A 26,752-nucleotide genomic window follows, 5' to 3' on the forward strand; every position below is an offset into this window, starting at 1 on the left:
AGAAACAGAAAAAGGAACCGACAGACTCTCGGGACCATAATCAAGATGCACAACCACATACGGGGTTACATAAGAAAGAGTAGACTCTGGATCAAGCAAACAATACACATCACGGGAGAAAAGTCTCAACATACTTGTGACAACATTGGGAGAAACCTCAGAATCCTCGCGAGTAGCAAGTGTATGCAAGCGGTTCGGGCCAGCATCGGTGCCAGAAACAGAAGCAGAGGCAGACATAGCACCCTTCGGTGCGGGAGTAGATGGAGTGGCAATAGGGGTACTGTTGGCCCAAGAAACTGCTAGAGAGGGGCACTCACGCTGCATGTGCCCAATTTGACCACAATGGAAACATCTGTTTCTCCTCTTCTCATACTGACCACGATGACTTTGACCACAGAATTTGTAAGGAGGGCGAGGTGGAGCTGACTGGGCACCATTAGCCTGGAATTGGGCACCCTGTGCCCGGGACCCACCACTAAACTGAGTTCGACGATCACTCGAAAACTTTGGGTAAGAAGGGCGAACATTAGCCGAGGAGAAAGAGCTCGAACTCCCCCATTTCTTCCGTGGCCACTTGCCACCATTACCACCATTACGCTTAGAAGGCCTAAATTTCTTTCCTTACCTCTCACTAAGCTCAACTTGCTTCTTTTTCTCTTCTTCCACATGTTGCAAATACACAATCAACCTAGAAATATATATGTTCTCAATCAACGAGGCCGCCTTGCTCTCAAGGACTAACTCACGGGACAATCCTGAGACAAACTTACGCATTCTAGCCCTTATGCTAGAAACCATCTCGAGAGCATACCTTGATAATTGATGGAATTTCAAGGCATACTCTTGAACGAACATCCTCTCTTGCTTCAAGTTAACAAACTCTTCCGCCTTTGCCTCCCTCAACTTTTGAGGAAAGAAGCGGTCTAAGAAAGCCTCGGAGAAGTCCTCCCATATGGCGGGACTAGCATCAACACCTCTAAACAACTCCCACCCCTCGTACCATTGGTACGCTACATCTTTCAATTGGTAGGAAGCAAACTCAACGGCCTCAATCTCCGTAGCATGCATGATTCTGAAGATCTTCTCCATTTCATCAACGAAGCCCTGAGGATCTTCCTCAACCTTCGTACCGGAGAACATAAGAGGGATCAACCTCATAAATTGGCCAATTCTCATGGCCTCAGAAGAAACAGTAGCCGGAGCACCACGCTTCGCTTGGGAAGCTACCAATTAAGTCAAGAGGTTGATCGAGCGACGAAACTCGGCATTAGTAGTATCCCTTTGAGGTGACGGAATAGGAGGGTCACTCTCATAGTTGGGGTTGGTGGGGACAGGTGGAACCTACAAAGATGGTCGGATGCCGCAGCCCTAGCCTGGGTCCGAACTCTAGAAGTTGGACGAGCTTCGTCCATAGGGCCCTCAGAAGGGTTTGCCTGAGTCTCAGATCTACTTGGAGGCATGATCTGGAAGATAGCAAACATAAATCAGAGGAATCCAAGACCTTAGACTCTATAGCTTGAGATTGAAACACAAGAAAGGGAAATATTTCCTAAAATGTCTCATAGCTCCTCTTTTATAAGTGGGGCGCACTTCACACCCATAAAAAAGACTCTACTCGACACAGTATTGTGGACACCCAACTGACCATGAACCTAGGCTCTGATACCAACTTGACACGCCTCAAAATTGGGCCATGTCGTATGGGCACCTCAAGCCCACATGAACCGGAGGTCGCCTAGATAATCCATTACAATCATCACATCAATCATATGGGTCGGGTGAGTCTCGACCGTATAATGAGATAGCGGAAAACATACTACAAGTCATAACTTAAACATGTGTAAGCAATTTATTAGATTCATCAACTAACCAATGTACCCAAGTCCACAGTCATCCACAACACCTCTATACAATCGAAGTTTATAAATGTATATGTCGAGACAAACCCCCGACAATAGCCGAACCAAGTCGAAATAAGACAAGTCTAGAGATAGGGGACCAAGAGCTTCCGAAATAAGGAAGCTCACCATTCCGTAGTCAACGCACGAACCGCTTCGATCACCTAATCACTGGACAGGAAGAGAAGAAGACTCTGGCCCATATGTCGCGTGGGGACATGGCATCCGGAGACGGTTAGCAGTTGGAATGCTAGGATGTAACTCAAGGATAATGATAAAATAGCATCATCATTCAACTAGAAGTCAATATATATCATATTAAATCATATTCATAACCTTATCCATACATATAGACATATCACGTGCCAACCAAGGGGACAAGTCTTATGAACACTTAGAAAGCACTCATTCATCATACATGCAATGGAGGACTCTAGCCTTCCATACTCATAGATTCGAGCATTTCTTATTAAGCATAGGACTTTAACCATATTCACATATCATCAAGTAAGGGATTCTAAGCACATACATATCCATTTAAGTGAGGGACTCTAACCACTCACACACATTCATTCAAGCAAGGGACTCTAACCACATGCACACACATTAGGCAATGGACTCTAACCTCATGCAACATTAGATAGGGGACCCTAACCCCAAGCCAATTCATTTGGCGAGGCACTTCGACCTCATGGGATCTCATTATACGAGGGACTTTAACCACAAGCGATTTCATTAGGCAAGAGACTTTAACCTCAAGCCATCATGACTATCATTCGCTGACATTGGGACTCTTAACCCTTTGTCCATGCATCCACATACATTCAATTTCACACATAAGGACTTTAACCCATTTAGCCAATTTAACACCATACATAACCACATGATCTTCATGGGAGCCTCCATTGCTCAACCATTTCAATAGGCCAAGGCCTTGATTCAACTCATCATACAATTCAAACTATGGTCCTTAAGATCTGTACAAGCCATTCACACTTCATTAGCAATTCTATACGACAATTTAGTTCAACACACAATTCAAGTCCATTTTCATGTTAGGGACTTTAACCCCCTTCTTATTCATCAATCCAGCAAGGTTATCAATTACACAATACATGGCTCACTTTACCTTAACAATATCATTTATCAAGCATTCATACATTTTGGGCCATTGTCCTAGTTCACAACATGATCATCATGTAACTAGACATTTCACTTAGACATTTTCACAAACACATTGTGTACATGCCTTTACTAAGGCCAATTTCATGGTAGAAACCATCAAGACTAGGGTTACTCAAGACCCACATGTTAGACCACATACAATAAGCATTCACATGTGCAAACTACCATCAATAACATTTATAAACATAAGTCCAAGCAAGAATCATCATTATTCATCATTAGGCAATAAAACCCTTTTCATTTGATTTCAAAACCATCATGTACACTTACTAATCCAAGTGTGAAATACATGGGTTTAGAGTTATTTAGAAAGGGAAAGAGGTACATGCCTTAAACAAGATGAATCACCAAGAATATTGACTCCCCTTTGCCTTTTGAAGACCACTCTTGAAACCCTAGCCTCCAATTCTTCAAAGATGAGCTTGATAGAGTATTTAGGGTGTTTGATCCATCAAAAAATGGATGTTTTGGAGGCTACACACACTTACATAGTGAGAGGGCTTAGGGTTTTAGACATTGGAAATGACCACAAGGCCCTTAGTTAAAAGATGAAAATTGAACCCGTCCAGGGGTACGACTCACTTAAGTAGTCGTACCCTAGGGTACGAGTGGTACCCTGTCTCGTACCCTAGGCTTCTTCTAGTCACACACACTGTTATGGATACGACCATACACACATGAGTCGTATCCAAAGGGTACGACTCACCCCTAACTCGTACACAACAACCGTACCCAAAACAGTCCACTTCCAAACTCATGACTTCCCTATACGACTCACCTAGGTACGACTTGTACCCTTAGGTACGATTGAGGGGAGGGTCACTCGTACCTAGGACAGTGAGCGACCCTCACCACACTGCATAGGATACGAGATGGGAGGAGGTGAAGGATACGACTCGTATCTAAGGGGTACGACTCAAGCCCCCTAGTTGTACCCACCCCAGTGACACCAAAAGATGAAGTTTTTCAATGGCTCTAAGTCTAGGTGTTTCAGAAAGAGGGTCTTAAATTTTATAGTCAAATTTGCAACTCCTTAAATATGTTTAGTGGAACTGAAAGTAACACAAATTAATTTCAGAATTTCATCAGTGGATTCAGGAGAAAATGATTCTGCAGTTTTGGTAAATGGCCATTTCGATGCTCCACCTGGTTCTCCAGGAGCTGGTGATTGTGGTTCATGTGTTGGTATGTATATTATATTATATTTTTGATCTGTTTTCTGGCTGATGTCATTGTTGGTTTTATCTGTCTTAATGGCACTATGACTCAAACAGCATCGATACTCGAGCTAGCAAGACTCTGTGTTGATTCCGGCTGGATTCCACCTAGACCAGTTATATTTCTATTTAATGGAGCTGAAGAACTGTTTATGCTGGTAAGAAGATCCTTACGTGGGACCAACAACAATTTAGTTGATCCTGTACTCTTCTGATATTTCCTTATCAAATGGTTAGAGTTTGGATTTTCTTATGTATGTCGCTTGATTTTAGGCTTTTATATGTTCTCTGATCTTTTATTAAGAATAATGGACTTAAAGAATCATGTACTGTGCTTGTGTACTGAAGTTCTAGGAAGTAGGTGCCACTTTCCTACGGCTTCCCATTCTCCTAGTGCCCTTTCTTACAAAATTATATGATTCAGCAGTATTTCAGCTTTCCTGAAATTTGTAGTCTCCTATCTCTGTCCTCTATGCTCCTTAGTCTAATAATGGAAGAGTGATGACTATACATTGTTAGAAATACATGTGTGTTTTCTCAAATAGTTCCTAAATATCTGGAATGATTTTTGGTACTATTCATTTCATACTTTAAAAGCTTACAACTTAGTGCGAGATTTTCCTTATATTTATATGGACAAGGTGCAATTTATTTATTTATTTATTTATTTTTTTGAGCATGTAACAAGTTAGTATTATACACCAGTACTTAGGTATTACTGAAAACCATTCACAAAAAGTATTACAGCTAGAGGAACAAGATAGCAAACCTAACATGCATCTAAAACTTCTAAGATTGCTTCTGCATCTATAGGGGAACTTTTTGTACACCAAAAACAAAGCAACAGAATACAATCTGATTTAATCTTTTGTAAGGAACTAGTTCTATCCTCAAAACTCCTAGAGTTTCTTTCCCTCCATGTGGTCCACCAAATGCATGCTGGAATAGTCCTCCAGTAGTACTTGTTTTTTTGCACCTCTGCTAGCTTGTTCTCAACTGGAATTTGTGTCAACAATCTTACTAGGCATTGTCCATTGGATGCCTCTGAGATTGATGAAAATATTCCAAAGTTGATCAGTAACTCTGCAATGTAGAAATAGATGTCGAACTATCTCAGCTGCTTCCCCACATAAGCAGCAGTGTGTCACTAGGATGATGTCTCTCTTCCTTAGGTTCTCATGTGTCAAGACACAACCTCCTTTGCTAGTAGCCAACTGAAGCAGGCCAGTTTAAAGGTATTTTGGCTTTCCAGATTTGCTTCTAAGGTCAGTTTGTAGATTGTGATTTGTCCCCACTCATTATCTTATATCCTGAGCTCACCTTGTAAACCCCTTTACTGTGACCAGTCCACCATAAACTATCTACCCACCTTCCTTCAATCCTTGAAGAGTTTCCAGCACTTTGTAAAGCTTGATTAATCTGTGTACTTCCCAGTCATTCAGATTTCTTCTGAGTACAAGGTCCCATCCTTGAGGAGACCACATTTCAGCCACTGTCCTTTCTTTATGAAGTGCCAAATCATACATATCTGGGGAAGTTTCTGACAGACTTCTATGGATAAGCCATTTATCATTTCAGAATCTTGTCCTGTTGCTATTGTGAACTGTTATGACAGTGTGGTCTTTAGGAAAGGGCCACCAGTTCCTGATTGATCTCCAAACTGTAGCACCATAAGGTTTGTTTGTTTCATTGGTGATCCAAGGATCCATTGCTCCATATTTTATTTTGATCACCTTACTCCATAGCGATTGTAAATCGTGTGCATATCTCCACAACCACTTCATCTTTAGTGTCTTGCTTTGAATCTTCAGATTTTTGATACTAATGCCGCCTTGTTTCTTCCCAGAGATCATAATTTTCCATTTTACCAGGTGGTACCCCTTTTTTTCTTGTTGCCTTGCCCAAAGAATTCCCTTCTGAGCTTTTCCAGTCTCTCTACTACTCCTTCAGGAAGTGGAAACAAAGTCACAATGTAAGTAGGAAGAGCATCCAAGACAACATTTATCAAGGTAAGTTTGCCCCCATTGAAGAATACTGAGCTTTCCATATGGTCAACTTCTTCTTACTTTTTTCAAAACTATGTCCCAAATATTCTTGGATTTTGAATTTGCTCCCAGTGGCATACCCAAGTAGACAGATGGTAAAATTCCCACTTCACCTTGTAGCACATATGCCAATAACCCTATATTAGGAACTGTATTTATGGGATATAAGTGGCTCTATCCCCAATTTATGTGTAGACCAGAAACGCCTTCAAAAAGCCCCAAAATGACCCTTAGGCATTTTAATTGATCTTCATCTGCATCACAAAAAATCAGTGTATGATCTGCCTACTGGAGATATGTCACCTCCAAACATCTTTCATTATTACTAGATATCTCAAAACCTGTGATCCACCCATTAGTTGGTTGTCTTAATCGTGTTATTCAGACCTTCCATGGCAAGGATAAAGAGGACAGGTGACATAGGGTCTCCTTGTCTGATCCCTCTTTGAGCTTCTAAGAGACCTTCAGGTGCTCCATTAATTAGGACAGAGAACTTCATAGAAGAAATACAAAACTTGATCCATCTGATCTATTTTTCCTCAAACCCTATTTCCTGAATATATTAAAAAGGAACCCTCAATTGACATGATTGTAGGCTTTCTCAGTGTCCAATTTGCATAGGTTGCTTGGTTTTTTTTAGCTAATCTAGAGTCAATTGCTTCATTCACAATTAGCACAACATTCATGATCTGTCTACCTCTGATGAAGGCCATCTGTTGGCAGTCAACTGGTTTATACACCACCTTCCTAATTCTTTTTTGATAAGATAAGTGTATTTCATTCATAAATAAGGCCGAGTTGGTCATATATAATGGAAAAAACAAAAAGTAAAGAATCTATTAAATCTGCTTCTCTACAAAGTCTACCCATTCTTCTATACAACTAGGAATATTATGGGTGCACAAACAAAAAATGAGAGAAAATGAGAGACTGAAGGCTGTTTCTCTCTTTAGAAAGACTAGACTCTACCTCCTAAGCCCTCGTATTTCTCTCCGTCCAAACAACCCATATCAACCAAGAGGGATCAAATTCCAAGCCTTACGTTTTCTCCTAATTCGTCTATTCCAATAAAACATTAAATCTTTCACAGATTTTGGCATTACCTAAGAAACTCCGAACCACCGAAGCATATCCCACCATAATCTCATGGTTTGTGTTCACGGATGTGTCTAAAGGTTTCCGGTTGAGTAGGACCAAGACGGAGTACTTAGAGTGCAAGCTTAGTGACTCAAGGCAAGAAGACAAGGTGGTAAGTGAAGTTGGATTCTCAGACGGTTTGTAAGAGGGATAGTTTTACGTATCTTGGGTCAACGATTCAAGGGAATGGAGAGATAGATGAGGATGTTTCTCACCGTATTGGGGCAGGTGGGATGAAATGGAGGCTCGCTTTGGGAATTTTATGCGATAAGAAAGTAACCCCCAAGCTGAAGGGAAAATTCTATAGAGTTGCAGTCAGGCCGGTTATGTTATATGGAGCTGAGTGTTGGCCGGTTAAGAATTCTCATATCCAAAAATTGAAGGTGGCGGAAATGAGGATGTTGCGTTGGATGTGTGGTTTTACTAGGGCTGACAGGATTAAGAATGAAATTATTTGGGAGAAGGTGGGAGTGGTGTCGGTGGAGGATAAAATGTGGGAAGTGAGGTTGAGATGGTTTAGCCATGTAATGAGGAGGGGCGTGGATGCCCCGGTTCATAGGTGTGAGAGACTGATCTTGAATGGTTTCAAGCGTGTAGGGGTAGACCTAAGAAATACTGGAGGGAAGTGATTAGACGTGACATGGAGCAGTTACAGTTGACTGAGGACATAACCCTGGATAGGAAGGTATGGAGGAGAAACATTAGGATAGAGGGTTAAGGTGGGTGGATGAGTCGTAGTCAGTAGGTAGGAGGGCTTGGGTGTCTTTTGTTTGGCAGTGTTGCATATTTTTGTGGATGGCGTATCTATGTTTTTTATCGTGTTCCATGCTTTTGATGTTTTTATATACTGTCCTTTGTCTTGAGCCGGGGGTCTATTTGAAATAGCCTCTCTACTTCGTTAGAGGTAGTGGTATGGTCTGTGTACACTTTACCCTCCCCAGACCCTACGATATGGGAATCTATTGGGTTTGTTGTTGTGTTCATGGATGTGGCCGCATCAGTGCATAATGCGTCGATGCGATGCGATGCTGGACTCCACCGAACTGTCCTTTGACCCCTCCCCCACCATATACCACATATGCCCTTAAAACCCCACTCCGACTCGTTGCCAATGCTTCTAAAATGTGCCCCTAAAATGGACTCCCCCTTATGAGCTCCGCAGATTCCACCTTTAGGGTTTGAGTGAAGAATAAGAAATATTGACTAAATTCTGATATATAAACCCCTAAATTCTGATATATAAACCCCTTTGGGAAGTCTAAACGTAGTGGGACAGAGTAGCGGAGTAAGGAATGGACAAAAATAACCTTTTAACAACGTTTCTGAAATTTTCAAGAAAGTTGCTGCATAAGTTGTTTCACGGACTGTGGTTCATATCCACGGTTCGTGGTTTGAACTGTAGAGGTCTGAAGAGATTTTGCTAAATTTCTGGATCTAGTTCACTGATGGAGTTGATGGGTTATGGTCCGCGAAGTCGTGATTTCCAGGAATAATATTCAATATCTCTGGATCTGATCATCTGTTCGATTCCACGGTCCATGGACCAGAATCATGGACCGTTTTTGTCCGTGGTAACCTGGGACAATTTAAATATTTCAGAATCAACTCCACGGCCAGATTCACGATCTGTGGTCTTGAATGGTGGGCCATGGTTCTGTCCGTGGAAGTCTGGAAAACTGGGGTTCAGGCCAAAAACTGAGCTAAGTATTGAATGAGTATGGGTTCGGAATCTGAGGTGGTACACATCTTCTCTGATCAACTGTATCCAGTTTACAATCTCGGATTGTTGTACAATGGAGACACTCAAATGCATTCAAGCATCCATTGACATACATTCGGTCTTTAATAATGTCTCATGGTTTCACTGAGGTTTGATATCTAAAACTTTGTTAATCTCTTCCACGAGCTCAAAGAATTGTAGTGATCTCAATTGTCATCGTTGGTGTTAAAAATGCTTTATGTAGATCAGTAGATGATTAAAAAATTCAAGCAAGTTAAACACAAGAGTTTGCGGATGATCTTTTCAGGGTTCACACGGTTTCATAACTACGCATAGATGGAATGAGACGATTGGAGCATTTATAGATCTTGAAGCTTCTGGAACGGGAGGCTTTGGTAGGTACCTGCATTCATTCAATTGTGCCATGTTATGCTTGCTGGTGCTATGTTGTAATTGTGAAATGATATGAGCATGACCTTTTTCATTATCCTGTGAGCTGCTTGCTATTATAAGCTTGTAAAGAGGGATACATGTAAAGCATAGGGGTAAATGTAAATCATATTTTTCTTTGTTGGGAAATGCTAAATTAATGGATAGTCAAGGGAGGTGCACTATGGTCTGAAATCATTTTATAAAGAACATTGTCTTCAGTCGTTGCTATTTATCCTATATATCTTATTGCTTAATAGGTTTGTAGAGCATATAATGAACAAATAAAATGCGTATCAATTATCATTATGGTGGTTATACGTATTGAAAACTGCATAATAGATTCTCTCGAAAAAAGATTGATTGGATTTTATATTTGTTAGAAATTCTTACATCGGTTAAGCGTATAGGTTGTAATGTTCTTATATGGTCTTGGGCAATCATCACCACTTGAATTAGTTTTTTGGTTTAGGCCCAAGATTCATTTTCTCCTATTACTCGGACTCTTCACTTTCGGTGCCGCACCCGTGTCGATATGACATGGGTGTGGGATCCGTATCCAATCTGGTTAACTGGTTTTGGGTACTTTTGACTAAAATCGACAGGGAAAGTTCGGAAGATTTAATGATTTTAGTAATCAAAACAAAAGCTAAGGTGAAATTGAAGAAAAAAGAATAACTTGTACGTAGAAATTTCTCTGTTATTGCTTTTCCTTTTATCTCCTCAGAATCTTGATCAATAATTTCTCCTCAAGTTTCCACATAATATCTTATAATATAGGTTTTATAACTTTATTTTTTTTTATAACCATGGTGTCCGGGTCAACTTGCGCGCACCTCAACTAATTCTATGGAATACCTGCCACCTCCCACCACCAACTGGTATTAGGTAACTCTGTCCAGCAAGGCTAGAACATATGAGAACAAACCAGCTAATGTTTGTCTCTGTTGGAAATTGAACCGGAGACCTCATGTTACTCAATCCAACTTCATTGAACCAGTAGGCCACACCCTTGGGTGCTTATAACTCTATATTTAGATATTTGAATTAGTTTTAGCTGAATCCCCGCCCGTATCCAAACTTGGATCCATATCCCTATATCTTAAAATTGAGATCATGAAGGATCCAACCTTTAGATCCGCACCCATATCGAAACCCGCACTGGAGTCCGAGCAACTTAGATTTTCTCAACTGATAGCCAAAACCATCTCTGATATGACTATCCAAAGTTGGATTTGATCACCTATGTCATGCTAGTCTAAGGTCTAGGTATTATGCCTTTAGCGTGCTAGAATCGCTCGTCGGTGAACTGTAAAGTTGTAACCTTCCTATATAGCTAGCGTTTGGCCATAGATTTTCAAATATTTTGGCAAGTCATTTTTCAGTTAAAATTTGGGTGAAGTTTCACCATGTGTTTGGCCATAGTACTTGGGCAACATATTTTAGCTTTAAAAGTTCCCAAAAAATGGAATTTGGCCCAAATACTAGTTTTTACTAGTCGTTGGAAATTTGGATTATTTTCCAAAAATGTTTACCAAATAATGTCAAATTGTATGGCCAAACACTATTTGCCATGTTTTTCCCAAAAAACTTCTTGGGAAATCGATGGCCAAATAGGTCCAGAATCTTGACTGATCCTCACCACTTCTGCTGCCTTTTGAAGTTGAGTTGGTTCAAGTTCCAATTTCTCAAAAATATTAGTATATTTATAAAGTTAAATGTTCTGATATACCCCTCAGCTTTGCAATTTAGAGATGATATATCCCTCATTAGAAAGTGGCTCACATATACCCTCCTCGTCTAACAATTAGAGCACATTTGGCCTTCTTTTAACAAACTTCAGTTTTTTGAATTAAAAAAATCATTTTCTTTTTTTTTTTTTAAATTAGAAAATTGCCACGTGACTTTTGAAAAATAACTGTAACTCATTTTTCATGTGATATTAAACTCAAGCTTGAACTCACCCACAAAAAAGTTCCAAAACTTGTTGTCCAGTTCGCATCGAGCTTGAATCTTGTGTTTCACTAGTGGATTTTTAACTTCGTACCCCAAATTTGATTTCAATACAACAATTATAGAGCAAGTCCAGTTCAGAAATTTCGTATCGAACATAAAACTTCAACAAATTCTCGACAACTTATATTTGAGTTTTCAAGAGATCGAAGATAACAAGCTGTCGATAAAAAAGGATTCGAAACAAAACAGAGAAATCCAAATCAGATCTCAAATGTCAATAACAATGGAAGTCAAAATTTTGGAATTCAAACGGTAGAATGAATAATCTACAAATGAAATTGTGGCTTGTATGAACCGGGAAATAATTCTTTCTCCGGTTTTGGTTTTAAGATACGAAAATCTTAAAACAGTGATTATTACTATAATCACTACCCTAACACAAGGCAATTTAATAAAATGGGTTAGAATTATTTTTTAAAATTCACGTGGCAATTTTCTAATTAAAAAACAAGAAAAACGATTTTTTAATTCGAAAAGCGGTAGTCTGCTGTGGTTTCCATTGCTAGTGGTGCTGGTCTGGCCATATCTTTAATACTTTATCAAACCACAACTTCTTCAAAGATCACTGTTTGCTCCTGAAGCTTATAAACTTCAAACAACTCAACTTTATCTTGTGCCTGATGTTTGAGCTTACCTTCTGCAACATCAATATAAGCTCTTCCCGTAGCCAAGAATGGGTGTCCCAAAATATATGGAACTTCCAAATCCAGCTCAAAATGAAGGATAATAAAATCCACCCAGAATATCAAAGGCCCAATCTACATAGCTGGGCTAACCTTTCCCCTCTAAATAATTTTGATTTCTTTTTTTTTGGAATTTGTCAGCTTCTTAGCTTTATAATTTTTTTTTTTTTTTTTATCATCTCTTGAGCTGACAGGTCCCTCTCTTTTTAGAATTTGTCAGCTCCTTAGCTTTATAATTTTTTTGTATCTGTTAAGCTGACAGATTCTTCTCTTTTGTAATCTCTGCATCATCTGAATGCTTTTAATGATATCTATCTCACTTCATCAAAAAAATAAATTGTTTCAAGTTATGATGTGCTACTAATTGGTGCACCATCCACACGACTGCACATTCTGAATGACGCGTCCCTGGACAATTTATCTACTCCATGAGAAGAGTTGAACATTTGATTCTTAAAATGTTCCATCTCTATGCCATTGATATTGTTAAAATTTTCACGTGTTGTGCAATGTTGGATTGACAGATTTAGTTTGCCAATCTGGACCTGGGTCCTGGCCTTCATATGTTTATGCTCAATCAGCACTGTATCCTATGGCAAATAGTGCAGCTCAGGTTCATAGAATAGTGTCTACTTCTTAAATCAGTGTCTTGATATCCATCTATCAGTTCCTTTCAGCGATAGGTGATTGATATGGTGTTGAAAGTTTCTCAATTTCAATGTTCTTGTAGGATCTTTTTGGTATTATTCCTGGTGATACAGACTACAGAATGTTTGCCCAAGATTTTGGCGATATTCCTGGGCTGGATGTTATCTTCCTCCTTGGGGGTTATTTTTATCATACCGCATCTGATACTGTTGAAAGACTATTGTATGCATCACAATTGCTGTTTTGGCATAATTCACCAAATTGAAATTTTAAGACCATTACGTCCACTTGGATACTTGCTCTAATACATGAGAATTTTTTCCAACCTAGACCTGGAAGCATCCAAGCACGTGGAGACAATTTATTTAGAATAATCAAGGCCTTCACCAGCTCATCTAACCTGCAAAATGCACATCAAAGGAGATTAAGATCTGCTGTCAATGGATCTGACAATGAGCGTGCAGTTTTCTTTGATTACTTGTCGTGGTTCTTAGTAAGCCAGTACTTCTCAAGATGAAGAGCTTCTCTATTTATTTTCTTATATATGAAGTGGAATCAGATTGGAAATTAACGATGAATACCTATTGTTCTCCCTCTCATTGTAGATATACTATTCACGAGAGCAAGCTATGTTACTTCATAGTTTACCTGTTGTCATCTTTTTTCTTGTGCCACTTCTCTTACGCTTTCCAATTTGGGGACTGGCCTGTTGTTTTGCTACCTTTTATGATTTTCTTAAAGGTAGGTAACCGGCATACTTCAATTTTCTCATTGGTTGGAAGAGTGCTCTTAAAAAACTTGTGTCTCTGTTCGGCTAGGTTAAAATGGTTATTGGCTGTTATGCAGGAATGTTATGTCATACTTTTGCAATTTTGCTAGCAATTGCTTTTCCAGTTGCCTTTGCTGTCATAAGACTGCTGTTTTCTGGTCAGACTATGAACTGGTATGTGTTCACTTTTTCTTGAGGTTGCATTCTCTGGGTTTACAGGAGAATTATTATTTTTTAATTATGCTTGAGTGTCTGGTAAAAGTTTTCGTCATGGGTTCAAACCGCGGAACAACCTCTTGCAAAAGTGGCAGGTAAGGCTGCATGCAGTAGACTTAATGTAGTCCAGTTGTTCCTGGTCCCCACATATAGTGAGAGCTTAGAGCACCGAACTTTCCTTTTTATGTTTGACTGTCGGTCTTCTACTCCATGACAACAAAAACGTAGTATCCTGATAATGTTGTATTAATGGAAATTTGAGTTCTACCCTGAAAGAATTATTTTGTGACTATTAGTTCTCGTATGCCCATTTCACTACTATAGATCTTTGTATTGAAATATGAACATACTAGTTAAGAATATTTAAGTGGAGACATGTTTAAGTACCATAAAGATAAAATTTGCATAAGTGGAATGCCTCCAATTGCTTCTAATTGCTTGGCCTTCAAATTCTCAGGAATCCAGCTGTCAAATTACTAGTTTTTTTTTTTTTTTTGCTTTATAAAGGACTTAGGTGTGCCACTTCCTCATCAAGCTGCTTGCACTTTGACACCAATAAACAGAAGTTATCCACTTGACTTTGATAAAACTTTTGGTAAATTGTTTTCATGAATAGGTTTTCTACACCATATTTGGCATTTCTGATGTTCGTACCCTGTTCACTTGCTGGGATGTTGATTCCAAGAATGCTCTGGGAAAACTTCCCTCTGGCTCAAGAAGTTTCTGTTCTGAAGTTGTCAAAAGTGGTATACCTTTAAATATTTTAGATATTGTTTAGGCAAAGATGTCTGCTTTTCATATGTCTGCATTCTTGTACCATCTCTTCCTTTCCATTTCATATATCTTATAAATCTGTACGAGGTCACAGATCTATCTTTTTCTTTATTCACGCATTATGTTGCATGCTGATTTTTATATATTTCATTTGTAATTCCACTGTACTGTTTGACACCCACTAGAGAGTATTTAGATTTCAAATTAATAATACGAAGAAAGGAGAAAGAAAGAAACCTGATATCACCTGTTTGTTTCAGGACTTCTTAGATACATTGTCCTGTGAGTTTCGATTGGGGTTTAAATGACTGATATTTTTAATCTTAGCTATTCAATCTACTTTGTATCATGACCCAAAATTCAGGGACTTGTGATCGGCACCGACAACCCTCTTGTCGAGCGAACCAACCTTAGTCTAACTCATTAATTTATGATTAATGAACACAGTACCCGAGAACTAGTCCAATTAAAATGGTAAAATATAAAATGCAAGGCTTATTTGAATGTAACCCCGATATAGATATAGGTCTAGGCCCAATATGAGTCAAGACAATCTAAGATTTTAAGAGTATATAACAATGTCCGAAACGGAAATGAACAGATAACAAAGTCCGAGCTACCACAAAAATAGAGTGGTTGTCTCACCACTGATAACTGCAACGTGCGAACTCAACTACGAGGTTCGCTAGAGCTCGGATTAGTATCTAAAATGATTGCCAGAAAAGAAAAGGGAGAGGGTTGAGTACAGGGAGTACTTAGTATCCTTAACCATCCGCAATAAGGTTGCAGTGAGAGTCGTGATGCGAAACTAACTTTATTAAATAAAACCTGTACACATATCATAATCAACAACAGTAATATGCACATACCTATAACTTCGCAAACCATATACAACTGATTCACAGAAAAAATATACTCCTTTCGTCTCAATTTATGTGATGTTTGACTTGGCATGGAGTTTAAGAAAGAAAGAAAGAAAGAATGAAAGAAAGAAAGACTTTTGAAATATGTGGTCTAAAACAAGTCATAGATATTTGGCTACAAATCATCTGATTAAGGGTAAGATAGGCATTCGAAATGTGTGGTCTAAAACAAGTCATAGATATCTTTATGGCTATAAATCATCTGATTAAGGGTAAGATAGGCATTTTAAAATTCAATTGTTATTAATTATAGAAACGTGCCATTCTTTTTGGAACTCACTAAAAAGGAAAGTATGTCATATAGATTGGGACAGAGGGAGTATAAGAATATGCACAAACGTCAAGCATATACAGATGTGTGCAGTAAGAAGGCATGTAACTATGAACGAATAATGATCACCTAAGGTACTCGGACTTGGGTGCGGATCTGAGAGTCGGATTCGTCAAAATTTAAGTTTTAGGATTCAGGGGTGTGAATCCTAAAATAGATACGGGTGCAAATTCAGCTAAAAAAATCAAATATTATAAATATAGAATTATAAAGATATTCTAAAAACCTGCTATTGAACAAAAACAAGAAAGCATCCCAACTTTTGTAATTACTTTTCAATTAAGAGTAGTTTTAGTATTATGAGTTTCTTTAACTTACCTATAATAATTTACAGAAAAAAAGAAACGTATAATTAGGAGTACTTTTTCAATGCTAGGGTCATATTCTGATACCAAACGGTCCAACAATGGCACAAAACAACCCACAATCACAACACAAAACAGTCCACTCACCAGATGAACAAACAACACAAAAACGGAAACAAGGAGACAAGCACAAACACACAACAACAACAACAACAAATGGAGGTATAAATCCTAAGAACCCTAAGATATATCAAATCTAAGGACCCTTAACGCTTACACACGACAATTACCTAACTCCTACGTAGACACAAGAGGGACGTTACCTCCTCTAGCACCAACATTTCAAGCCAAGTTGCAACTCAAGTGAATCCACACTTGAATTAGCCCTCATTTCGGTTTTGGCTTTTCCAAGCCCTACAACTAAGGTGTTACACTCTCAAAACCTAGAGAGAATTACGTGTTACAATGTTTCATAGTCTTCCATCAATAATCAATCAAGTATGAAATGAACCCTAAAGAGCTTATTTATAGTTATTACAAAATGAGACAAAATGACCTCCCTACTGTTAATGAGGGGGCGCCTATGGAGTGTCAAAGAGGGACATAAAATGACCAAGGCACCCTTATTGGCGGTCTTGGATTGTTAAGACACTAGTCCATGGTCGTCTCTTCAATGCTCCAAACCGTGGGAGTGGTTGGTACTTCGACAATACTTGTAGCTCTTGGGCATCAAGACAAGCTCCCAAGCCACCTTCCATACACGACTTTGTCTCATGGAATGTCCAAAATAGTAGCTCCATGCATGCTCTCTTCTCCTCAATGCGACCACAATCGGATTCTTCATGAGTTGGTCTCGCTTGATGTCATCGAAGGCTATGATGGTCATTTGGCTCGTATCATATTGTCTAACTAAAATATTATTTTACAATATATAATTATATATTGATTCTTTTTATATTATAAAGAATTAAAAAATATAAAGACACAATCGACTTTTATATTCTGAGGAATAAATATAAAGACACCGACACAATTCTTTCTTCCCCAAAGACGTGAGATCTCTGTTTCTTCCAAAGAACATCGTCAAGTTGTAATTACTTCTCTTGTTCGGCTGGGTTCCATAAGTATGACTGTCTCTTTCTTCCCCAAGACACCAACAACTGAAAATTGGATTTGTTTGTCAACTTTACAGTCGTCGGTTGGACTTTTTCTAGGTAAGTTGCCGGTCTATTATTAATGTTTCCCTCAAATTTGTTCTTGAGTTTAGTCAACGTATCCAAAATCATTTGACCGAGTCTATGATGGTGGAAGCACCCACACCCACGTTAGTCTCGTGTCGAGACGGGTTAGGCGGCAAAACGGAAGAGTCCGGGCAACATAGATGGTCACAACTTTCAAAAATCAACCCGCATGCCCAATATCATGCACATTGCTGAAGTGTCTAGTAAGGCAAATGACTTGTGAGGGAGGGTCTAATCAGTGTTATCAAGAGCAAAAAGCGCAAAAACGCTCCAAGGTCCGCTGGATTTTAAGCACATATTGCAAATGAAGTGTGGACTTTAAAGAGAAGGTGCAAATGGAGAAAAGATACAAATATATATGTTTAATCCAAGATGAATAATTATAAACATGAATAACAAATATATCAACAAAAGAAATTGAATTCTTTTACGATAAAGTAAATATTAATTGTTCAGTGCTGCCAAGGAAAATTTTGTGTTAGATCCTAAATGACCACACTGAAGCGCACATTAAGCGAGGCGAAATGCCAAACGTGTTTTGACCTTCACTTCAAGGCTTAAGCGTGCCTTTGACAACACTGGGTCTAATCCACATGAAAACCAAGACGTGAATCCACACACTTGCAATTGAATCTCACATAACCAAATATGTATATTAACTTACACAAGAATGTGGTAAGGCAAGTCTATGGGCCACTACTTCAATCTTTTTCAAGATCTCAATGGGGAAACCTTCAAAAGACGTGGTCGGCCTCTATGAACTCCAAGTCACAACTCCTCTTTTCGGCATAGAACTTTTGCCTTCTTTGAGTTGTCCGAACTCCGAAGCTGTTCTTTATTACATTGACCTTATCCAAGGTCTGATGAATCAAATTTGGACCTAATACCGTTGTTTCATACCGTTCAAACTGCCCAGCTGGAGAAAGATATTGTTGCCTATACAATGCCTTGTACGGGGCTATCAGAATGATAGCTTTATTCTATGCAAATTCAGCTAAAGGCAGCTTCTCATCTCAATGACTTACAAAGTTAATGACACATGCTCTCAACAAATCCTTGAGGATCTGATAGCTGGCTTGGACTAATCAAAAGTTTGTGGGCTAAATACTATGTTAAGCTCAACCTCAGTAGTATATCATCAGCACGAAAGCTGGAAGCCAAAATTACATCATTGAAAAAGACCAATCAAACTGGTACCTTCTCTCTCAGGCACTTATCCCAATGTAATTTTTAAATCATCTTTCAACCAAAAACCCCACCGGTTATCCTTCTGATCACCGGATCCCTCTTTTCCCCTCTTTTTTCTCAATCTCTCTCCACTATAGTCGCCACTAACCACCGGCAACCCCACCCCCAGAAATCCGCGCGCACGCACGTGCCGCCAGAATCTCCCAGTCACCAACACCATGTGCTTCACTTGCCGGTGTATGACACCTCCGGTCAGTCATATTTTCATTTTTTCCAGAATCATACCTGCTGGAATTCTCTTTCATCACCTTCCTTCTTTTTTTCCCCTAGCTATTACACACTGCGAGAGCTCTTTGACCTTTACTTCATGGAGGAGAATAGGATCTACTTCAACTTTGGATTCAAATCCTTTGATATTACGAGATGGAAATCAAACAAATCAGTCTAGTACTAGTGGGTCGAGAGTAGCCTCAAACTGATGAGAAGATCAGAGATGAGCAACAAGGTTATGGAATGGATTTGCTTCACTCTGGGAGAAGCTTCTAGTGATCAAGAAAACTTAGTCAGAAGATGAAATATGTCAGAAAGAGATGCAGATCAGTTTAGCACCAAGAAGAAGAATGAACACGGGAGATATATGAGAATTATTACCTTAAATAAGGGAGGAAGATCAGTATTAATTATCCCTGAGCTAGCATTGAATGCCGGTTGGTGCGACATTGCTCTCAAGATGGAAGAGTTCATTAAAGTCCCTATGAGACAGTCCACAGCAGCCCCCCGGAATAACTGACGCCAACTACTCCTATGCAAAAGCAATTCGAGAAAGTAATGGTACTCTAAGAACATTTGGGGCAGCAGAGGTAAGGAAGGAAAAGGGAGTCATAGAAATTTCCTCAAAATCAGTAGATCAGGAGAAAGGGACACTAAACAGATGCATGGTAGGGAGGATAGAGGAGGGAGTCAAGGAGAAGCCCACACTTGCTGACATAAGGAGATGGTCTATAACTACCTGGGAAAATACTTTTAGGTTCAATTTATATGAGATGAACGGTAGTAGATTTCTCTTTGAGTTCTCCAATTGATTTATGGCGGAGCAGGTTCTACAACATCAGTGGTTCTGAAAAAAAATCCAATTTAATCTCGACTGGTGGAATCCTACAGTGGGGTGTAGGTCGAACTCTGGAATTGCAAAAGAAACTTGGATTAGAGCAGTCGGAATACCATTACATATGTGGTCGAGCAAAGTATTTAAAGAAATTGGAAATATTTGTAGGGGTTGGCTACAGAGGAAAACACATAACTCCAAAACCACATGAAATGGGCTAGAATTTTAGTCGCGAATAAAGAGAAGAATATTCCGAAAGAAGTTGAAATCATCCAGAATGGGCTTAAGCTTTGTATTCCGATCTGGTCCGAGGAAGCACCCAGATTCGAAATATTGCCGGAATCGTCCGGAGGAAACAACGAAGAGGACGACGGGAGTTACCCGGAGAAACCTTTGACCCAACGGACAAAAGAGAGATCTGTCTGCAATGAAGTACGAATATCAAATCGATTCAGGGATTTGGAGGAAAAAAATATGTGGGTGACACAGGGTCAAAGTCATGTGCAGAGCTATGAAAATTTTTAATGAAAATAGGGCCAAGGATCAGCACAAACCTTCTGGGGCGGATCTAGCAGCCCAATTCATTTATAATAATTTAAGTAATTTTGGGTCCATTTACCTACAAAGAGATGACTTCTACGATGTGTTTCTAAACACCTCTACACAATTATCTTCTCAAGATTGCATGCAGGTTTCTGAGAAGCGATTAAAGGTCGAAAGAATGGAGAATGCTGTAGGAAACGGGGGGATACAACTCAAGAGCTAAATCCAATGGAGGTCTATGAGAATTTACAGGGAGATGAAATCAGGCAAGAAGAAGGGGTAATCGGTATTGTGGTTCAAAGTTACGCTGATGAGTTGGAAAACTGGGAGGTGCAGGATGCTGAACCTCTCCGAACTCAACCTCAGCTAACGTTACATGGAAAAGAGAAAGAGAGATCACTTTGGGTACAACAAAACATGATAAAATTAGGGAAAATTTTGGGGGCAGATTTTAAGGGACATAAGGAGGAAGCTTTGGAGTTACTATTTCAGGTGGATAGCAGTAAAGCTGCAAGAAGAATGGAGACTGCAGCAATATGTAGAAAGAACAGAATCAAAGGAGCCTAGGAAATCAAAATCTTGGTAACCTTTGATGTCAAATTCAAAAGTGGGGAAAACGGGGGAAATGGGAGAAACAACTCATTAAGTTCCTAATGCAGTTCAAATTAATTTCGTGGACTGTAAGGCGAATGAATTGCAGAGACAAAAGAAGTCTTATCAAAAGTTTGGTGTATGGCTGGAATGCGGACATATATTGCTTCTAAGAAACCAAGCTAGCGGAGGACATCTCAGAGTCAGTAAAACAAATTTGGGGTGTTAGATGGATCAAATATGAGCATTTGGAGGCTAGTGGATCAAGAGGGGGTATCCTGATGATGTGGGATAGTGGAATATGGAAGGGGGAGGTAGTTGAAACTGGTTCATACACTCTAACATGCAAAGTTGAATCTCAACTTCAAAGTTATTCTTGCCATATTATTGGGGTTTATGGCCCAAGCTGCTACACTGAGAAGATTAGTATGGAGGAAATTGGTGCTGTCAGAGATCTTTTCCAAGGGCCATGGCTTTGTGCGTAGAGATTACAATGTCTGTAGGTTTGTTTCTGCAAAAAGAAATTGTGTTTGCAGAACAAAGTGGATGTTATTCTTTCCATATTACTGGGGTTTATGCCCCAAGCTGCTACATTGAGAGAAGATTAGTATGGGAGGAAATTGGTGCTGTCAGAGATCTTTTCCAAGGGCCATGGCTTTGTGTGTAGAGACTACAATGTCTGTAGGTTTGTTTCTGAAAAAAGAAATTGTGTTCGAAGAACAAAATGGATGAGGGGATTCGTAAATTTATTGAAAATATGTGTCTAATCGATATTCAAATGGAGAACGCAACTTTCACTTGGTACAAAGGAGACAATCATGATGCAGCATCCATGATTGATAGAATCCTGATTTCAGAGAAGTGGGATGGAAGTTTCAGCAATTTAAAACTAATCCCACTGCAGAGGATTATTTCAAGTCATGTTCCTATTGCTCTACAAGGCGGAAGTTGGAACAAAAATAGAAGCTATTTCAAATTTGAAAATTGGTGGCCATGCACTGAGGGTTTCACCGATAGGGTCAGAGGTGGTGGAGCCATTTCAATTTTGGGGGAAGATTGGACTTTGTTTTGGCTTGCAAAATGAAAGCATTGAAGAATAAACTCAGGGAGTAGAGTAGAGAAGATCAAAGAAAGTTAGGCTTACAGAGGAAGAACTCAAGAACCTATTAGGGATACTGGTAGAGTTTGAAGCAGCTGGTAAAAAACAAACCCTCACTGAAGAAGAGTACAAAAGAAAAGGAGCCGTGCTACTGGAAGTTTGGAATATGAGAATTTGTTATAAAGAGAAGAAATTGCGTGGAGACAAAGATCAAGAGCTCTTTGGTTGAAAGAGGAAGACAGGAATACTAAGTGTTTTCACAAAATTGCGGATGCACACAAGAGATACAACAATATTGATCAACTGGAGGTTCAAGGTGAGATCACCCAAGATGCAATCACAATTGAAAAAGAGAGTTGAATTCTACCAAAAGTTGTGCACAGAAACATCACAATGGAGACCTGCTAGCAATTTCCCGAATTGCTCAGTGAAAGAGAGTTCAAAGGGAAGATTTGAAGAAGAGGAATTGTTGAGATGTCTTAAGCTATGTGCAAGGGACAAAGCCCCTGGACCAGATGGATTCACCATGGGCTTTTTCTTAAAAATGTTGGGAGATTGTTAAACATGATATAATGATGGCTTTTCAAAATTTTTATGAGCAAGAAATGTTCGAGAAATGCTTCAAATGCTACAATTATTGCTCTAAATCCAAGAAGAAAGGTGCCACTGAGTTGAAGGACTTCAAGCCCATTAGCCTGATAGGAAGTCCGAACTGAAATGTTGAAAGGGGTGATGGGAAAGCTAGTTGACTCACAACAAATGACCTTTATTGAAGGTACGCAAATTATGGATTCTGTCCTTGTAACGAATGAAACAGTAGGCTCAAGACTGAAGCAGAAAAAAGTAGGAATGTTATGCAAGCTAGATATAGAAAAAGCATACGATCATATAAGTTGGGAATATCTGTTGGGAGTGTTGGAGAAAATGAGATTTGCGCAAAGTTGGATTCAGTGGATAAAATTTTGCGTATCATCAGCGAGCTTCTCAATGCTAATCAATTGTGCACCAATAGGTTTTTTAGAGCACAAAGGGGCCTGAGGCAGGGGGATCCACTTTCCCTTTTCCTATTTTTGTTAGCTATGGAGGGTCTTAACAGCATGATTAAAACAACAAACACACATGACTGGTTAAAAGGTTTGATGTGGCTAGAGAAGGAAGAGAAAGTTTGGAGGTGACTTATTTGCAATATGTAGATGACACACTCATCTTTGTGGGACTGAAGAAGAACAACTCAAATACCTAAGGGTGATTTTAGTTATGTTTGAAGGGATCTCTAGGCTTCATATTAATTGGAGAAAGAGCTTACTTTATCGCATTAATGAAGTGTCTAATATGGAGGATCTTAACACAATCCTAGGTGGTCAGGTTGGGATCTTCCAACCACATACCATGGGATGCCTTTTGGTGCCAAATCTAAATCCAAAGAAATATAGAACTCTGTAATTGAGAAGTGTGAGAAGAAATTGGCCAGATGGACGAGCAATACTTGTCATTGGGAGGTAGAATAACTCTAATCAACTCATTCTTAGATGCCATACCAACCTACATGATGTCTCTATATTCCCTATTCCAACAGGGCCACAGACAAACTGGACTGAAGAAAGTTAGAAAGTTCTTATGACAGGGGAACATGGAAAGGAGAGGCTATAACTTAGTAAAGCGGAAAGATCTAATAGTGGAGAAAAGATTTAGGGGTCTAGGAATTAAAAACTTGCAGAACCGCAGTAAGTGCTCAGAATGAAATGGTTGTGGAAATATGATAATGATAATTGATAAGCAGTTGTTGTGGGGGTGGGGGGAGTCATTAAAGCTAAGTATGAGGAGAAAGATGGATTACAAAGGAAGTAAATACTCCATACAGTGTGAACCTATGGAGATAAGTAAATGATGTAGAAATAACAAGAGTTGCAGATTTCTTCAGCATTATTGGCCAGTTTAATGGAACAAGAAGGGGAGGATGAACTTTGATGGCAGGGAAGTGACAAAGGAACCTTCAAGGTTGGTAAAGCATATAGAAAGTTGAACAATTGCAACCAACAAATTGTCAATTGGCCATGGAAAAATATCTGGAAGGTTAATATTCCTTACACGGTAGCTTTTTTACTTGGGTCCTTTCTAAGGAAGCAATACTTGCAATAGACAATCAGATGATGAGGGGGTTAAATGTATGTCTTAAATGTGTATTTTGTGGAGAGCAGGATGAAACTGTTAATCACCTATTCGTTCACTGCAAGACTACTGGAAAACTATGGCGTCTTTTCTTAAACCTCAAATGTTTTTCTTGGTCCATGCCTGGTAGGGTTACAGAGGCTATTCGAAGTTGGGATACAGACAAAGAGTAGAAGAAGATGGAGAATTATACTAGCCAACATATGGTGGACAGGATAATCTGGAAGGTTAGGAATGCCAGGTGTTTTGAGAATGTAGAGAATAGTATAGGAATGATCAAGTTGAATTATACCTTGATACTGTGTTTTTGGTGTAACCAGATTTGGTCTAATGATCTTGTATCTATTATTGATTTGTTAGATTCATTATAGACATAGGATCATAGGTTCTCTGGACCTCCCTTGTAAATACGGCTCCAGTACAACCCATGTACTATTTTGCCACTATAAATATATACGAAGTTACCGATTTTACATCATTCAATCTGCATCCAAAAGAGGAAAAAAAATAGTAGACTAACACTAAATCCTATCTCATCTTACGAGGATCCTTGGATGTCTACAATAGAAACGGGGTCATCTATATACTTTGAGCTGCACCAATAATAAAACCTTGCAATTGCAATTCATCTTTGATTTTTGATCATGTGAGAAATAATGAAGAAAAATATTATTGAATTGTTGTCTACATAATTACATTGACACCCTATTTATAGACAGTACAATACAATCCTTTTCGAAGTAGGATTAGGATATTGTATACTATTCCTATTTCTACTCATATTCTAACACTCCCCCTCAAGCTGGTGCATACAAGTCATATGTACCTAACTCGTTACAAATATAATTAATACGAGGACTGGTGAGGGACTTGGTGAATATATCTGCAAGTTGATCACGTGACTTAACAAATTTTGTAACAAGATCTCCCGAGAGTATCTTTTCTCTGACAAAGTGACAAATCAATCTCTATGTGCTTGGTCTTCTCTTGGAACACTGGATTAGATGCAATATGAAGGGCTGCTTGGTTATCACATACAAGTTTCATCTTACCGGGTTCTCCAAATTTTAGTTCTCCCAGCAATTGTTTGATCCAAACCAGCTCACCAGTTGCTGCAGCCATTGCTCTATATTCTGCTTTGGCACTAGATCGAGCAACCACACTCTGTTTCTTACTCTTTCAGGATACCAAATTACCACCTACTAAAACACAATATCCGGATGTGGAACGTCTGTCATAAGGTGAATCCTGCCCAATTAACATCGTTATATCCAATGATATGCTCATAGCCTCGATCCTCAAAGAGTAGTTCTTTACCTGGAGATGACTTTATATATCGCAAAATACGAATAATTGCATCCCAATGACTATTACAGGGGGAAGTCATAAACTGACTTGCAACACTTACGGGAAAAGAGATGTCAGGTCTAGTAAACTGTGAGATAATTCAACTTTCCAACCAACCCCCTATACCTTCCAGGATCACTAAGTGGCTCTTCCTGTCCTGGCAGAAGTTTAGCATTTGGGAGTGTCAATGAGTCGACATCCCATCATTCCTGTCTCCTCAAGAATGTGTAAAGCATACTTGCGTTGAGAAATAGCAATACCTGATCGGGACTGTGCAACCTCAATACTTAGAAAGTATTTTAGTCTGCCGAGGTCTTAGGTCTTTAGTCTGGAAATTTTGAAAGAGATATTGCTTCAAGTTAGTGATACCTTCTTGATCATTACCGGTGATAACAATATCATCAACATAAAAAATCAAATAAATACACAAATTTGGTTCAGAATGGCGATAAAACACTGAATGATCAGCTCCACTACGAATCATGCCAATCTCCTGAATCACTGTGCTAAATTTTCCGAACCAGGCTCAAGGGGATTGTTTCAAACCATAGAGTGACTTGCGTAATCGATATACAAGGCTACTAGACTCCCCTTGAGCAACAAAACCAGGTGGTTGCTCCATATAGACTTCTTCCTCAAGATCACCATGCAGAAAAACATTTTTAATGTCCAACCGATAAAGTGGCCAATGGCGAACGACAGCCCTAGAGAGAAAAAGATGAACAAATACTATTTTAGCCACAGGAGAGAAATTGTCACTATAATCAAGCCCAACTAGCTGTGTATACCCTTTGGTAACAAGGTGAGCCTTCAGCCGATCAACCTGACCATCTAGACCAACTTTGACTATATAAACCCAACGGCAACCAACCACAGATTTACTTGCAGGAAGGGAAACAAGCTCTCAAGTACCACTCGTTTGTAAAGCAGACATTTCATCAATCATAGCCTGTTTCTATTATGAATGGGAAAGTGCTTCACTTGTAGTCTTAGGGATGGAAATAGAGGACAAAAATGATCCAAAAGCATAATGGGGTGATGACAGACGGTGATAACTCAAGAAAGTATAATGTGGGTTAGTATTACGAGTAGATCTTATACCTTTTTGAAATGTAACTGATTGGCTAGGAGGAGGCAGGTCTACTGTAGGGAAAGCGTCAAGCGCATGACATG

The 26,752-nt window shown here is 39.2% G+C and overlaps 1 protein-coding gene across 6 annotated transcripts in view; it reads left to right on the forward strand.

The window, feature by feature from the left end:
- The window catches only part of LOC107867851 (endoplasmic reticulum metallopeptidase 1), a 74,688-nt gene that overhangs the window by 11,820 nt on the left and 36,116 nt on the right, over positions 1 to 26,752 (forward strand). For 4 of the 6 annotated variants that reach the window (XM_016714305.2, XM_016714307.2, XM_016714311.2 and 1 more), the window contains 9 exons: positions 4,162 to 4,268; positions 4,358 to 4,458; positions 9,510 to 9,597; positions 12,855 to 12,943; positions 13,061 to 13,200; positions 13,309 to 13,471; positions 13,584 to 13,719; positions 13,825 to 13,921; positions 14,580 to 14,709. In XM_016714305.2, coding sequence (XP_016569791.1) covers positions 4,162 to 4,268; positions 4,358 to 4,458; positions 9,510 to 9,597; positions 12,855 to 12,943; positions 13,061 to 13,200; positions 13,309 to 13,471; positions 13,584 to 13,719; positions 13,825 to 13,921; positions 14,580 to 14,709 — 1,051 coding nt within the window. The remainder of the gene's footprint in view (positions 1 to 4,161; positions 4,269 to 4,357; positions 4,459 to 9,509; positions 9,598 to 12,854; positions 12,944 to 13,060; positions 13,201 to 13,308; positions 13,472 to 13,583; positions 13,720 to 13,824; positions 13,922 to 14,579; positions 14,710 to 26,752) is intronic. The other 2 variants (XM_016714309.2, XM_016714312.2) reach the window with 2 other exon arrangements.

Source organism: Capsicum annuum, chromosome 4, assembly GCF_002878395.1.
Source record: "Capsicum annuum cultivar UCD-10X-F1 chromosome 4, UCD10Xv1.1, whole genome shotgun sequence".
Taxonomy (NCBI): Eukaryota; Viridiplantae; Streptophyta; class Magnoliopsida; order Solanales; family Solanaceae; genus Capsicum; species Capsicum annuum.